This window comes from Poecile atricapillus, chromosome 6, assembly GCF_030490865.1.
Source record: "Poecile atricapillus isolate bPoeAtr1 chromosome 6, bPoeAtr1.hap1, whole genome shotgun sequence".
NCBI classification, from domain to species: domain Eukaryota; kingdom Metazoa; phylum Chordata; class Aves; order Passeriformes; family Paridae; genus Poecile; species Poecile atricapillus.
In genome coordinates, this window is record NC_081254.1 from 8,659,099 (window position 1) to 8,672,825 (window position 13,727).

General features: G+C 41.2%; 1 protein-coding gene across 6 annotated transcripts in view; it reads right to left on the reverse strand.

The window, feature by feature from the left end:
- The window catches only part of ARID5B (AT-rich interaction domain 5B), a 114,495-nt gene that overhangs the window by 36,947 nt on the left and 63,821 nt on the right, over positions 1-13,727 (reverse strand). Inside the window, exon 1 of one of the 6 annotated variants that reach the window (XM_058841136.1) lies at positions 69-175. The exons of the other annotated variants lie outside the window; for them this stretch is intronic. Coding sequence (XP_058697119.1) covers positions 69-72 — 4 coding nt within the window. The 5' untranslated portion in view covers positions 73-175. Of the gene's footprint in view, positions 1-68; positions 176-13,727 lie in introns of those variants that run through there. 6 annotated transcript variants of the gene reach the window in all.

The following is a 13,727-nucleotide window of genomic DNA, read 5'->3' on the forward strand; positions in this document are numbered from 1 at the left end:
AAGCAATTCTGAAATTGTCATTTGAGGCTAACATGCAAAATCAAACAAAGAGAGAAAGAAATTATTACCCATTCCAGTCGACAAACATCTGCCTGATTTATATCTGTACTCATGAATGCTACAGCATGTGACTGCACACTACGTCGCTGGGAGTCTCAACTTGTGTGGATGTCAGTCTTACACAAAATGAACACCAAGAGTGTTTTCTCCGTGCTTACAAATCCCCTCCCCCAGCTGCACCATTACTCATATAAACAGAGATGAGCGACTCGGTGGGAGTGTGGGATGAGCTCTGAGGACTCCAGTGCAGGCTGCCAGACTGCCAGCTCTGGCCATGCTGCCCTGCCTTATTTATAAACCTCAACCTTTGATGTCTTCCTGATGCCTGCAGGGATTTTTTGGCACATGACCTGGATGGGATGGACAGATCCTTAACCACGGTCTGCCTCGGCAGTCGCTGGGTTCTTTAAAAAGGTACTGAAGGAAATAGAAGTGTTCCCTCAATTTACTACTCTGGCACACATGCTAAAAGATTAACCTCTGAATGAAAGGATCCCCAGGCCTGGCCCAGCCAATGGCCAAAGAGGCATGTGGGTGAGCTACCATCAAATATACTAGCATGTGATTTATTTGTCCTTTCTTTCTTTCCTTCATTCTGTTCTTTTTAACAAATACAGGAACTAGTTCAAGGCTCAGTGTTTTTCAAACACACTTGTTCTCCTGAGTTTTGCCACTGTACTTTGCATCAGACTATAAAGCATTGCTAATGTTTTGCTAAAAGCTTTAGAAGCAAGAAGGCATTTTCTCCTAAATTCCAGGTATATTGAGCTTGCATATAAACACTGTTTGAATTGGAGCCTTCCATGGCAAAACTGGCACAAACCCACTATGAAATGGGGTATTTGCATTCTCCCTGTGGCTCAGGAGCTGCAGTAGGGAAGGTCTGTCTGCAGCACACACAAGGACCATTCCACATGTCCCATGGTATGATTTTAAATCCCCTAAAGCCACTCCAGATCTGACACACAATTAACAAGAAAACAGCAATAGGAATTATTATCAGAAGAGAAGGTCCTGGCATCTAATATCTACTCTGTAAAAGAAAACATTTGATGTAGTTCCTGTCACACTTGAAACAAAGCCAGTAATATTTGCTCCCTAAACCATTATAAATAAATGCATTATTTGAATATCATTGCATTTCAGTGACATTAGTTTTGTTCGTGTGAGCGAGGAAATATATATGACTGAAGAAAGAATTCAACTGAAGAAAGTCACATTCATGTTTCAATTTTGTCAATATTTTGTTTAATTTTTTGACATATTCACGAGCACACTGCAAATGTCTTGAATTTGTTATTTAATTTTTAATTCAATTATTATTGTAATGTATTCAATGTAATGTAATTCAATATAATTATTTAAAAGCAATTTTACACGTTTTGTGGCCTATTTACATTCAGTTTTCCTGATGACGTTGGATATTCAGTATGCACTGGACAGCTAAGTGAGTATCCTATGGGTTTTTTTCCGTTTTCTAGTGGAGAAGGACTTCTAGCATGACTACCTAAGAATATCCAAAATTATTCATTTTGTTCATGTGTTTGTGCATACGGCTTTCAAATTCATTTCTGAAAGCACTTGTGGCAGTAAGACCACTTGCATATTCCTAGAAGGTGAGAGCATAAGCAAAGAAAATTGAAGTAAAAAATAAATACAGAAAAAAGTTCGCATCATTTGCCACCTCTTCAGTGTGAGTGCCTGTAACAGGAGTATGAGAGAGACAACACAGTACCAGTTAAAAAACTTTCCTTCCTGTGTAATTGATGATGTGACTGCCGTTTGCTAACATGTGGTGTTCTCCCACTCCTTTTACCTGCTGCCTCCTAGCAAACCTTTCAGGTATGGAGAGGTAAAACACAGCAGCAGAACGCACACAGTATGAGCAAACACTCCTTGAGCCTGGAGGAGTCCCCAAATTGTGGCTGGGCTTTGTACTGCCAAATGTCCTACAACTTGCCTCCAAACTGTTACACCTGAGAGGTTAAATGCAAAGCCTGTGTCATGCATAGCATGAGCTAGATTATCAGAAGATGTAGACTGGCAAATCTTTGCTGTCTAAAAATATCCCAATAAGAGGATGCTTCCAAAGACTGCTCTTGCAAAAGCTGCCTACGAACTACAGTAATCAAACAAGGACAATTCAAAGGCATCCATGCAGAGAATTAAAGACAAGGAATCGCCAATAAGCTCAGTAGTAGGCTCTGACCCACCAAGAGAACCACCCAGAAAAGAGAGGTGGTCAGGGATAATGCTGCTCAGGATAGCTAGCTGTTTCCTCAAAGCCAAAAGTTCTTTCTGTTCATAAAGCCAAGAAACAGCATCACTGCTCAAAAATTACATCTTCCCCTCCAGCACTCTCACCAATCTTTGCAAACATCAGGATATTGTAGGTGATTGGGGCAGGTTAGAAGGAGAGGGAGAGGGTAGCTACTCTGCTCACCTACTCAGAAAATTTGTAAGGTTGTGGCTACTGTTCTCCAGTCACTACCACCCTCAGTCGTTCAACTTTCACAGACACTGCTTTCTCAACAGGACATGAGAAAAAGGAACATTTCCAAGCCTCACTGCCAGCTCTGGTTTTACCCCAAAAAAGGCAAGTTCTATGCAGGGAAAAGAGAAGTACCCAAAAGTGGGAGTTGCCAAAGTCAACCATGACCAGTAATACTACTTACAATGGAAAAACAGGCTGCCATAACAAGACATCACATCCACCTGCCACCTTCTTTTCCTATGTGTCCAGGATGGGAAAGTGATCACAGGGCTTACCATCTTCCTGTTATCAGGTCAGCCTCACCTGAGCTACATCCATGCCGATAATGCCACGTACTGTGTACACATGACCACTTCTAGGGGCATAAGTCAAGAAATAATGGCTGTGGTTTTGGGGTACCTGAATTTAACAGGTCATTTACTGTAAAATTGCCTCTTTTTTATGAGTCTGATTACCACTGGAAGTCCAGTGAGTTCAGCCCTCCCAATAAGACTGTTCTCTAGATTCACAGATTTTGGCTGATGCAAAAGATTTGTTGTTGTAGGGAGGGTGTTAAAAAAATAGTAGCCTTCACAGAGCTGAGGTCAAGCTATGTTGGCACTTTGTCAAAGTCAGTGGTGTAGCCAAGAGTTTTTAATGTGCCTGGAATGCATTACTTCATTTGTCATACCTGGATCACTTACTCATGTTGAGCCCAAAATAACCTTGGACCTTATTGGCTGCTCAGCAAACCATGTAAGTAAACAAGTACTGTACTCATGCCTAAAACATGTATCTTTTAATTCCTTGCTCTACATTTCTCACTCTAGAGCACATCTAAGGAATTGTAATGCCTGTGATCAAAGTTCTTGCCTTTCTAGGCCTCTCTGACCTCTGTAACTATTTCCTATTTGATATGACTTTTGATCCTGGCTTGCTGATATTCCAGTTTCTCAGAAACACTTCAAAAAAAGGAGAAAAAAAGAAAGAAAAAAAAGAACGAAAAAAGAGAAAAAAGAAAAAAGAAAAAAAAGGAAAAAAAGAAAAGAAAAAGAAAAAAGAAAACAGAAAAAAAGAAAAAAGAAGGCCATTGCCATATTTTGCTGAGCAATGTATTCAGCTAATGGACTTACAACTTATGCTGCCAACCAGATTCTTCTGGCTGCCTGCTGTTTTCTGTGACCATGTTTCTGTGGAAAGATGAAGGAAGAACAACAGCATATTTGCCAAATGCAAAAAATCAATTAAAAAAACCCCATCAACTAAACTGCTAAAAATCTCCATGGCCATCAACAAAGAAGGGCCAGCAGAAGGTCTGGGTCTACATTTAGGGTGGGCTCACAGAGTCAGGTGAGTTCTAAATGTAGAGCTAAGAGTGTACTAGAGGGAGGTAATCACAAACCAGGCTTCAGGTGGAGCAGTGGATGCTGCAAGAAGTGAATAAACAGGGATGAACAGTGCTGGATTCAGAAGAGACATGAGGCAGTGGCAGCACAGCTACCAAATGCATTGACAGCCAGTCTTCCCTGAAGGACACCTTGCACAGTGTCCCCTCACAGAATCCTTCTGCACTGTGCCAGTCCTTCACATGTCTTTTGGTTTGCACACACATGCACAAAAGCTGTGATACCAGAATCCTTGGCCCTAGGCTGCAAAACCGTACATACAGAACAGATTAGGAGATCTTCCCTCTGAGGCAGGTGGAAATGGCAAGATGTGTCAGAAGCCAGAGATATTCATGATTTGGGTGCCAAACAGAAGCTGGAGGTGCCTGGCCATCAAAGTCAAGGTGAGAAGAATGGCCCCAGATCTCCACAAAATCCATAAACTGACCATGCCTGTTAGCAAGTGGCAAATAGCTGGTTGCTGAGGATATCCCTAATGCAGCCTGGCAAAAGTTAGCTCTTGGCTGAAAAGCATGGTTACATGTTGCATCTTTTAAAATGTAATGAATAGGAAGTTAACCAGTTTAATGGCTTAAACACTTACCCCTCTAGGGGGATTCTGGCATTCTGCAATATCTAAAAGTTAAGAAAAGCGTACTGCTGTATTTAAGCATAGTCTCAAAAACTGTTCAAAACTTAGTTAATCTTGCATACTTTGCAGAGTCCCAGCTGCTTCCGTGATTTCTCCATCACCACCATCTCTTTATCTCCTTCCCCTCCCTTTTCTGCATTTAGACCTTGGGCCTCCACATTTTATTTATTTTCCTTTCACCCCGAAAGTTGATTTAAAAGCTTTTGCCTACCAGAAGCAGGGTCCAGAAATGAGGGCTTGGGGCATTTATTGCCCAGTCACACTGAACTGATGAAGAGAAGCAAGCTGTAAGTAACCTATTATTGCACTGAAAGGTTAGAAATTAAAGTGCTTGGGAAATAAAGCAAAATATCAGACTATGCTAAAAAAACCCCAGACTTGTGTTTAGGAAACTAACTAAATCAATTCAATCTGGGGAAAGTCTCAACAAGATCCTAAGTACACCTATGGAACTCAATGATGAGCACCTACCAACAACTCAATCTCTCAACAAGATGTGGAGGTCACACAGCCTCTCTGCATGTATACACATACACACATCCCTCATGCTTGCTTAAGCTGACATAAAACAAATTGAATACCAAAATTATTTTTACTAGACTTTTTCTAAATGGAAACACTTGTTTATTCCTTTCTTTATAACTGAACATGCCAGGCCTGACCTGGAAACTCCAGAGCACAGTAGTGAACAACCTTGCAGGAAACACTAAGGAATCATGCTGCTTTCAAACCCACATGGAGAAAGAGTGGACTTGTGTAGCCATTTCTGAAAGTTTTGTTTTGGACATGAGATATCCCATGTTTCATGTGGGGAAAATCAATTTTCTACCTCTCTAAAGAAAACATTCCCCATTTGGAAATAAGTGAAACAGACACTTCCTTGTGTGGATTAATGTGGAGACACGACTTGCTGCAGACTGTTGTTCTGACCCCCCTCCTGACTAAATCTCTGAAGAAAGCAAAATTGTAGTATTTTTCATGAATTACAGTTCAGACTAGCTTACTTTTAACAGAAAATTTAGAGGCACTGCAAACATCAGGTTGGCCAGTTTTGCCAAAAAATGTATGTTTATTTTTTCCATGGAAGATGTAGACAAGGTTCAAGATGAAGCTTGGAGTCTCTTTTTCCTCATTTAAGCACAGTTGGATGTTTAGACTTTTCCTTGATCTGGACTTCTTTATGGCCTGCTGACTAATGGGGTTTTAAAAAAATGGAAAAGTTTTTGGTGGGTGGCTTTTTTTTTTTTTTTTCCTCTGGACAAAATCTATACAGGTGTTGGAAATTATGGAGTGCAATAGGGAACCTGAAGACTTCAGAGAAAAATCTATACTTGACAAATATGTGACACTGAAATAGACCTTAGAGCAAATTAAAATAATAACAACAAAAAAATGCGGTGTAGGCCTATTACTGGCTACAGATGACAGGATTATTACTAATGATTCAGAGAGGCAGAGGTGTTTGGTAAATATTTATTCCATACTTGCAAAGAAGCCAGATGATATGCTTGCAAAAGAATATAATTAAAGCCAGTCAATTGACTTGGATTTACAGATCTTAAAACAACAGAAAAGAAAAACAAAGCACCTTATTTACACTTTGAAACTCCAAGCTGGGTTAGCGAAACTAGCTGCACACTGGAACTTACCTGCATTCAGTAAGACAGCTAATATAATATTAGATAATACTTTGATTATTAAACAGCACTACATAATTTTATTCAAGCGTATATTGAATGGATTAAGAACTGGCTAAATGTAGGCATCAGAGGGGAATTTCTACCAAATGAAAAGATTTCTGGTAGGATTCCACAGGGGTTGCTCCTCACCTTGTAAGGATTACAAATTTTCATCAGTGAAATAAACATAAAGCCCCTAACAGTTACATTCACACTGATACCAGGACTGGCACAATGCTAAGACTGACTCATACAAATGAGTAATCAGAAGGAAAACACACCAGGAAAACACAATGCTCCTCCAGCATGAAACCTGCAAACAGGGATTACAGGTTCCATCGACCAAACCAAGGGTGACTATTCATAGGCCACTCCCCAATGGAAATTCGACATACACTGATAGGAAGATGCTGTGGCCAATGGGTATCTGCCTTCAGGGAGGCCTGAATAACTCAAGCTGCGCTGAGTTTGAGCAAAAATGACTGAGAAGTCACTTTATTAGGTAAGAGGAGTGCTTCAAAGGTGAGAAAAAGCTGTTACTTGGGAGTGAGGAAGCTTAACCAGGCATGCCCAGGCACTGCAGTCCCCATACCTGATCCAGTGCCAGAATATGGAGGCATACATATAAACCAGCTTTCTCAAGGCCTTTGGGAAAAGCCTGAGCCAGACACAAGCTGGTGTGCACAGTGCAGGAAGCAACACATGAATTTGAAGGCCTGGAGGGTTGAGATATCAGATTGGAGCTGGGTGTCCCACCTCAGGCATGGCAAGGGCTGAGCCCATGCTGCTGCCAGGAGAGCCTGGCCACTGCAGGCAGCTGCAGCAGCCTGGCTGGCTGCACGACAAGGCGTCCAGCTGTCTGGCCCTGGTCCTTGCTCAAACAGCTGTTTCCCTTCTCCTTTAGAAAAAAGGTGGTGAACTGGATGAAAGAGATTGCCAGCAATTTTGGCTGATGAGCCACTACTTGGGGTTCATACCAGATTAGATGACTCAGTGGTTCTTCTGGTGAAAAACTGCATGAATATAGGATCAAACACAGTGAAGTACTGAGCAATGCAGAACAAGGAACATGAAGAGCTGAAGACTTAATTCAGCAAAGTACATGCCTAACTCATAAAGACTCGGAGCATGCAAAGACCTCTAATGACCTAACTCGGGCTATTCACATTTTAGAGGCTGAGCCTGTGTTATGCATTGAACACATCCAAGCCAGCATGGCTCTCTCTGTCACTAATGTGAAAGAAGCATTCAAGCCCTAAACAAAGAAATTGTCCAATCTGATCATGAAACACCCTGTGCTTGGGCAGCATCACAGAATCAGACATGGGTTCATCAAACTCCCCTTTCCCTCAGAAATCTGCAGTCAAATCTCCAGCCCCAAAGTCCTCCATCCCCAAGGGTCACCTCCTGGGAAGCTGCACCCAGTAGACAGGGGCTTCAGTTTCTGTTGGCGGGTCAGAGCAATGCTCAAGAAGTGTAGGTCTGACTTCTCAATATAGTATAGGTTAAAAAAAAAAAGCAAGCAAAGAAAGGAAAGTGAGCAAATGAGCAGATTCTAACAGACTATGTAATAGCCAAGACAAAAGCAATGCAAACAGGGCAGCAAAAAGTAAAAATGCACAGCAAACCCATGCAAGTCAGCCTGGTCTGATCAAAACTCATCAGAACACTCAAGGAAGACCTTCCATTAGAGGACTGTAGAAAATAAAAGGTAAATTTTAGGGCAGCTTTGCTAACAACATTTCTTTTTCTCTCCAGTAAAAGCCAGTGCTTGTACAATTGCTGTCTAGCAGAGTCAGCAGTACCCAATGGAGACATGACCTACATACCTCAGAAATACAACAGATACATAACCAGTTGTATTCACATAGATAGATGGATATGATGGACTGACTGATGGACACTGTGCATGATTATAAACAGGCACAAATTCATGCCAGAAGGATAAAATGGACAGTTTCCAAGACCTTGCTTTCAGGAATGACAATGTCAGGTAGGAAGCTGTGCATAATGTGAAAATGACAAATATATTATTTAAATAATCTCTTGCATTTCTGATTTGTAACTGATTATATAAGATTTTTTTTTTTGGTGGAAGAATATTGTAATTTCCTTTCCCTTTTTTTTCCTTCACACTTGGTCATTGCATTGCAAAGTAATCAAAATTTGTTAGGCATAATCAATCTTCGTGAAGATATTAGTGAAGATATATAGCAAAGTGACAAGCAGAATCTACAGGGTAAACTCTCCCCTTTGATGCCTACACTCAGCTGCCCCCACAAGGCATTAGGCAGAGGCAGAAGCAGCAGCCACAGCCTAAGCCCAGCACCCATTCACATCTCTGTGTCATCACTAACTTTGCCAGCAGCACTTGGCTTGCCAGGCCCCCCCACCACAGCGCACAGAGTCAACAAAGGGTTCAGAGACAATTCTTCTTCTGCAGACATCTTGGGAATAAAGCCTTGGCACCCTAGAAGATCTGCATTCACCTGACATGGGTGCTATTACTGAGGTGCAGAGGGGATGCTGCCCAGCACTGCTGAACACAGGAAGAGATCTACACTTTTTCACTAGAAAAACATGGAATTGGAACTCTGGCAATTTTGCCAGTTTTTGTAAGAGCAGCTAGGGAATCTGTGTAAGTTCCAAACACCCCAAAAAAGGTGGTTTTAAAGTCCTGATTGTAAGTTTGTGTGCTCAGTTTAAATGAGTGCAAGCCCCATGGACTCAGTGTAATCATTCCAAACATCAACACAAACAAAATTGAACCCATCTCTGCATTTTGGCCCCATCAAATCTCTAGCACTCAGAAAAATCCAAATAAAACTGAGCTGTATCCATAAATTTATCTGAGCATGGCAGGGTTTAAACTAAATATGCAGTCAGTTGTGCAATATTCTTCTGTAGTCAATACTGGTTCTTAGGAAATTATCTGAGTGAATTAAGTGGAAGACTATTAAACAATTTACACACTTCCTTGTGTTTCAGATATCTAATTATAGCTGTGTTTGTCTCTCCCCGCAGAACTGTTGTATACCACATGGTATGCATATTTCAGCATCCAGCATTATTAACTCATGACCGACTGTCAGTTGATCATTATCTAACCATGGGGTCTGCAAAAAAAGCCTTATTTGGGCAAAAGCAGGCTCCGGACCCGCTCCCACTGCATTTCCCCCCCACAGAACTTCAGTCGGATTATTATTTTCTGTCAATGGAAACTCCAAGGTTACTTATGTGAAATCTGCAGGGAAAATAAATCTTCACTGAGTTTAAACAGTTGATATTAAAACCAACTCCAGCTCGGCTGGTTTAAAGAAAACTCTCAGTTGCCCTCTAGTGTCCCCCTGCTGCTACGTCAGGCAGCCCGCCTGCCACCGCCAAGGTCACACAATTTAACCTGATTTCACGCCGGCAGATTTACTATTTGCCCAATATTTTACACAAAAGGGCGAGGGGGGATGGGGATGCTTTCTCCCCCTGGAAATTTCAGGGCTTGGGCCCAGGGAACTCAGAGCTTGCATGATGTTTACAGCTGTAATTGACGCGCATGACACATGGGTTTTATGAGTGAGAATCTCTGAAATCACTCTGTGTGCTGCACTCCATAAAGTTCATTCATAACTAAAAATAGACTCATGTACAAACAGATTTAGCATTATACTGAAACTAAGGAACATAGGGTGTCTGCAGAATTCCCTAATATGGAAGAGAAACTGAGTTTTCAAAAGCAGCAGTTTATTTGTTTCTGAAAATGGACAACATATGTGAAAGATTTAATATACAGAACCAGGTGTATATATAGCCTAGATCTTCATATGTGCCCATTTTCATTCTATATAAAGACTTTATACAGCCTGAAACGACAGAATTAATAATAGATTACTAAATTAGGTCTGCACAATCACTTAATAAAAAAAAAAAAAATTGAATTTAAAATACAGCTGTAAGGGTTTGGGCAATTTCCTGCATAATAGAGGCCCATCCCTGAAATGTAAATAACACCAGTATTAAAACAAGTCAGTCAGGCACATCATGAAAAAAAAAGGTACAGGAAAACAAATGCATTTTCCAGTCTATTCTAAGTAAGGATGCCAAACCTCTATTTTATTTGAATGCTGCTATGATATATTACTACTGCTTCAACTGGCCTTCCCCTCCCCCCTGCCCCCAAATGTCCTGTTCTTCTGTAGAGAAATCCAGGCCTGACTAAGTTTTAACATTCTGGGAACAGCAAACCATCAAGGTTTTGCAATAAGAATTATTCACTGCCTTCCTGTGTACTGTCAGCATTCTTAAAATACTGTTACTATAAAATTAAACAGTGTGCTTTTCAGAAACACATGACGTTGCCTGCTCTGCTTTTTAAACTGTAATTGTGTAATTTAAAAATTCTCTTCTTTCTCAATGCCTTCTCCCCAAACAAATACCTTTGATGGTAGTAAGGTTACAAAAACAGTTTAGACTTTCATTTTTTTTAAACTTATAAGCCACCTGTAATACTATTGACTGATTACACAGTAAAAATTATAAAAATTATTTAATTTGGTATATATCCTAGTTATAAGGCCTTCTCTTCTTAATTTGACAAGACTGAAATATCACAAGAAGTACATATGGCAATTCAGAAAATATAATCAGGGAAAAGGCAAAATTAACATTTCAGAAGACAAATTATTTGATTTGCATAAGCAGATATTTGTAGGGCTCCACCTTTCTCTACTGCTTGAACAGGACTTTCCATATCTCTTGCTCTCTCTTTCACAGCAGAGTTCACAAGCACAGTAAGTACACTTTCTAGTCCAAAGTGTTGCCCCAATTGGTAAGAGGAGGTTTATTCCAACAGCAGCCAGTGATGCTGCGGGAATCTGAAGAGGTGACCCTGTGCATTCAGGCAAGTAGGTGGCAGGACCTGAGCAGACACCCTGACCAAGTGGTTCCAGGCATGCATGCTGCCCTAGCACTCCCACTTTTCAGAGGAAGGTTATGTCTCAGCTTCAACTTAAGCCAGAGCCCCAAAATACTGAAATTGCCACTAAAATAATAAAGAGGATAGTATGGTCCCAGCACCATCTGGCCATGTCAGGGATCACCTTCCCCCAGACCCATCTTTCATGGGCAGAGTGGGACCCCTGGCAAGCCAACTGCCCTCTCTGTCTGCAGACTGGTCTCTTGGGCACCACCTTTCTATAGTTCTGCACAATACCTGATGTTGTTCTCTCTTGGCTTAGGCTGCTGGAAGACTGTGGTAACCTCAGAAAGCTCAAAAAACTTCCTTACTTCATGAAATACACAGCTGGAATTTTGTTGACTAATCCTAGTGAGTCCTCTCTTTCTGACAGCATCTGGAAGGCCTCTGACATTGTACAGGAACCCACATCCTGATTTTCAATGAAGAGTTTGCTCCATTTCCAGATTCACTCACTCTTCCTTCTGATGGATTTACGTTTTTCCTAGAAGCCTCCCCATCAGCCAAGACCTGAAGCTACTTTGTTTAGGAAATCTGAGAAAGTGACATGGGTGACCAAACCTACATATCTAATTTTAAACAGATGAAAGTAGCACCAAGACAAATCATCATATCTTCTGGATTTCCAAGTATACTATTAAGTAAGACTTCAGCTAAGGTGAATATGAAGATTCATTGTCCCAAAAGATAAATGCTGACAGAGGAAAATCAAAGGTCAAATTGGTCAATATTTATTCAAGAAACTCTAAATCTTGATGCAGTGTGACACTACACTCTGAATGTCTTCATCAGCTATCTCTGAAGATCTTTTCATTATGACTAAATACTGCAAAAGTATCTTCTCCCCCCAAAAATTCATATTTAAAAACCAGAAACTCAAACACACCCACTACAAATAGGAAGCTTTCTGTGCCAATGGCCTCTGCAAAAGGACATGTTGATTTGCAAATGCTATCTGCCCAGTCTGCATGCCAAAACTCAGTAGTCCTGAACGCTGAAGATGTGAACAACAAAAAATTTCTGATTCATCATATAGCAGTATTTCAGACTACCCTGAACAGAATTTCTTCTTTGATAAGGACTAACCCTTCTTCCTCTGTCTCAAATATCTGTAAATTAAGACTGAAATCTTATCTCTGGCTTCTGCTTCACACAAATATTTACCCTGGTACAACGCTAAACAAGAGTTTGGGGGAGTTAGAGTCCTATTATTCACTGTGGCAAGTGTATTAGTCCTATTATTAATATAAGGTTTCAAGCTTACTGCCTCCTTTCTGAAGGTTTTATACCACGTTACTTTTGTCTGAAGCAAGAGTGTTATGGACTCTTTTCCACACAACAGTGCTGCTGAAAGCAAAAATTCCAGGTAATTTGTAAAAGCTGATTTTTCCGAAAATGCTTTATGAAGGAAGACAGTTGCATCCTCTGGATTTTCAATGAGGTTATTCCCAGAATTCCCCTTAGCACCTTCACACAGCCAGTCAGTCATTGGGAAGGTTTTAACACTCCTAGTCTAATGTTCATTCAAACAGTCCAGCACAGCTGGTGAATTCCTATTTCTAACCTTTTGTCTTCACTAAACAGTCAAACATAGCAGATTTGTTGCAATCACCATGGAGATTGGTTGGTTTCAAATTAGGCACAAACTGTTTGTTTCCTTTGCTATTTTTATTGTGTGTTGAGCCTATTATGCTCATCCCACTCTGCCCTTTCCTTATCTTACTGGCAAGTAAGAAAAACTGGCCTCACTGGGAAGTCAAATCCAAGACACAGCCACTTCTGAATTCTGTGGAGGATGGTGATGGTCTCCCCTTCTCAACTGCCTCTCCTCTCTGTTGCCAACCAGTGAGTCTGCACAAGGTCAGACTACACTGATGAGATGACACAGAAGGGCCAAATGAAGTAAATGCCTGCTGACTGGAAGGAAAACATGAGCCTTGCTTTGTGCAGTCTCACAGTGAGGCCTACTAGGGTTGGAATAAATAATTTACTCACTGCAGAAGGGAATAATAGGCAGGGTTTGGTCTCACATGTGAAATTATATGATTGAACCACCAAGGGCTGGCGCAGGAGAAATAGCCCTGGTGTGGCAAAAGGGACCAGGATGGGGATAGGGATGGGACCATGTGCCAAGGGAGGCAAAGGTGAGGAACTGAAGAGTAGGAGGACTGAAGCAATAGGTACGAGGGGGATCTGCACTTCTGGAGTGTTTGGATTACATACAGAAAGCAGTTAAATCCAGCAGTCCCAAGGCAGGTGAAAGAGTAACCAAGAGACATCTGGGCTATTGCAGCCAGATGCTATGGAGCACCTTCTCACCATGGAAAGGCTGTCACACACCACTGAAAGCATGAAGGAGTTGTTAATTGACTCCCAAGTGAAGTCTCTAACAGAAATTCCTTTGGAGGCGCAAAGAAAGACACAAGGACCGATAGTGCTGAATGTAGGTTTCCCACAGCCCAAGTCAATGGGCTCCCTGTGCCAAAAAATGCAGCAGGCTGGGATCTGA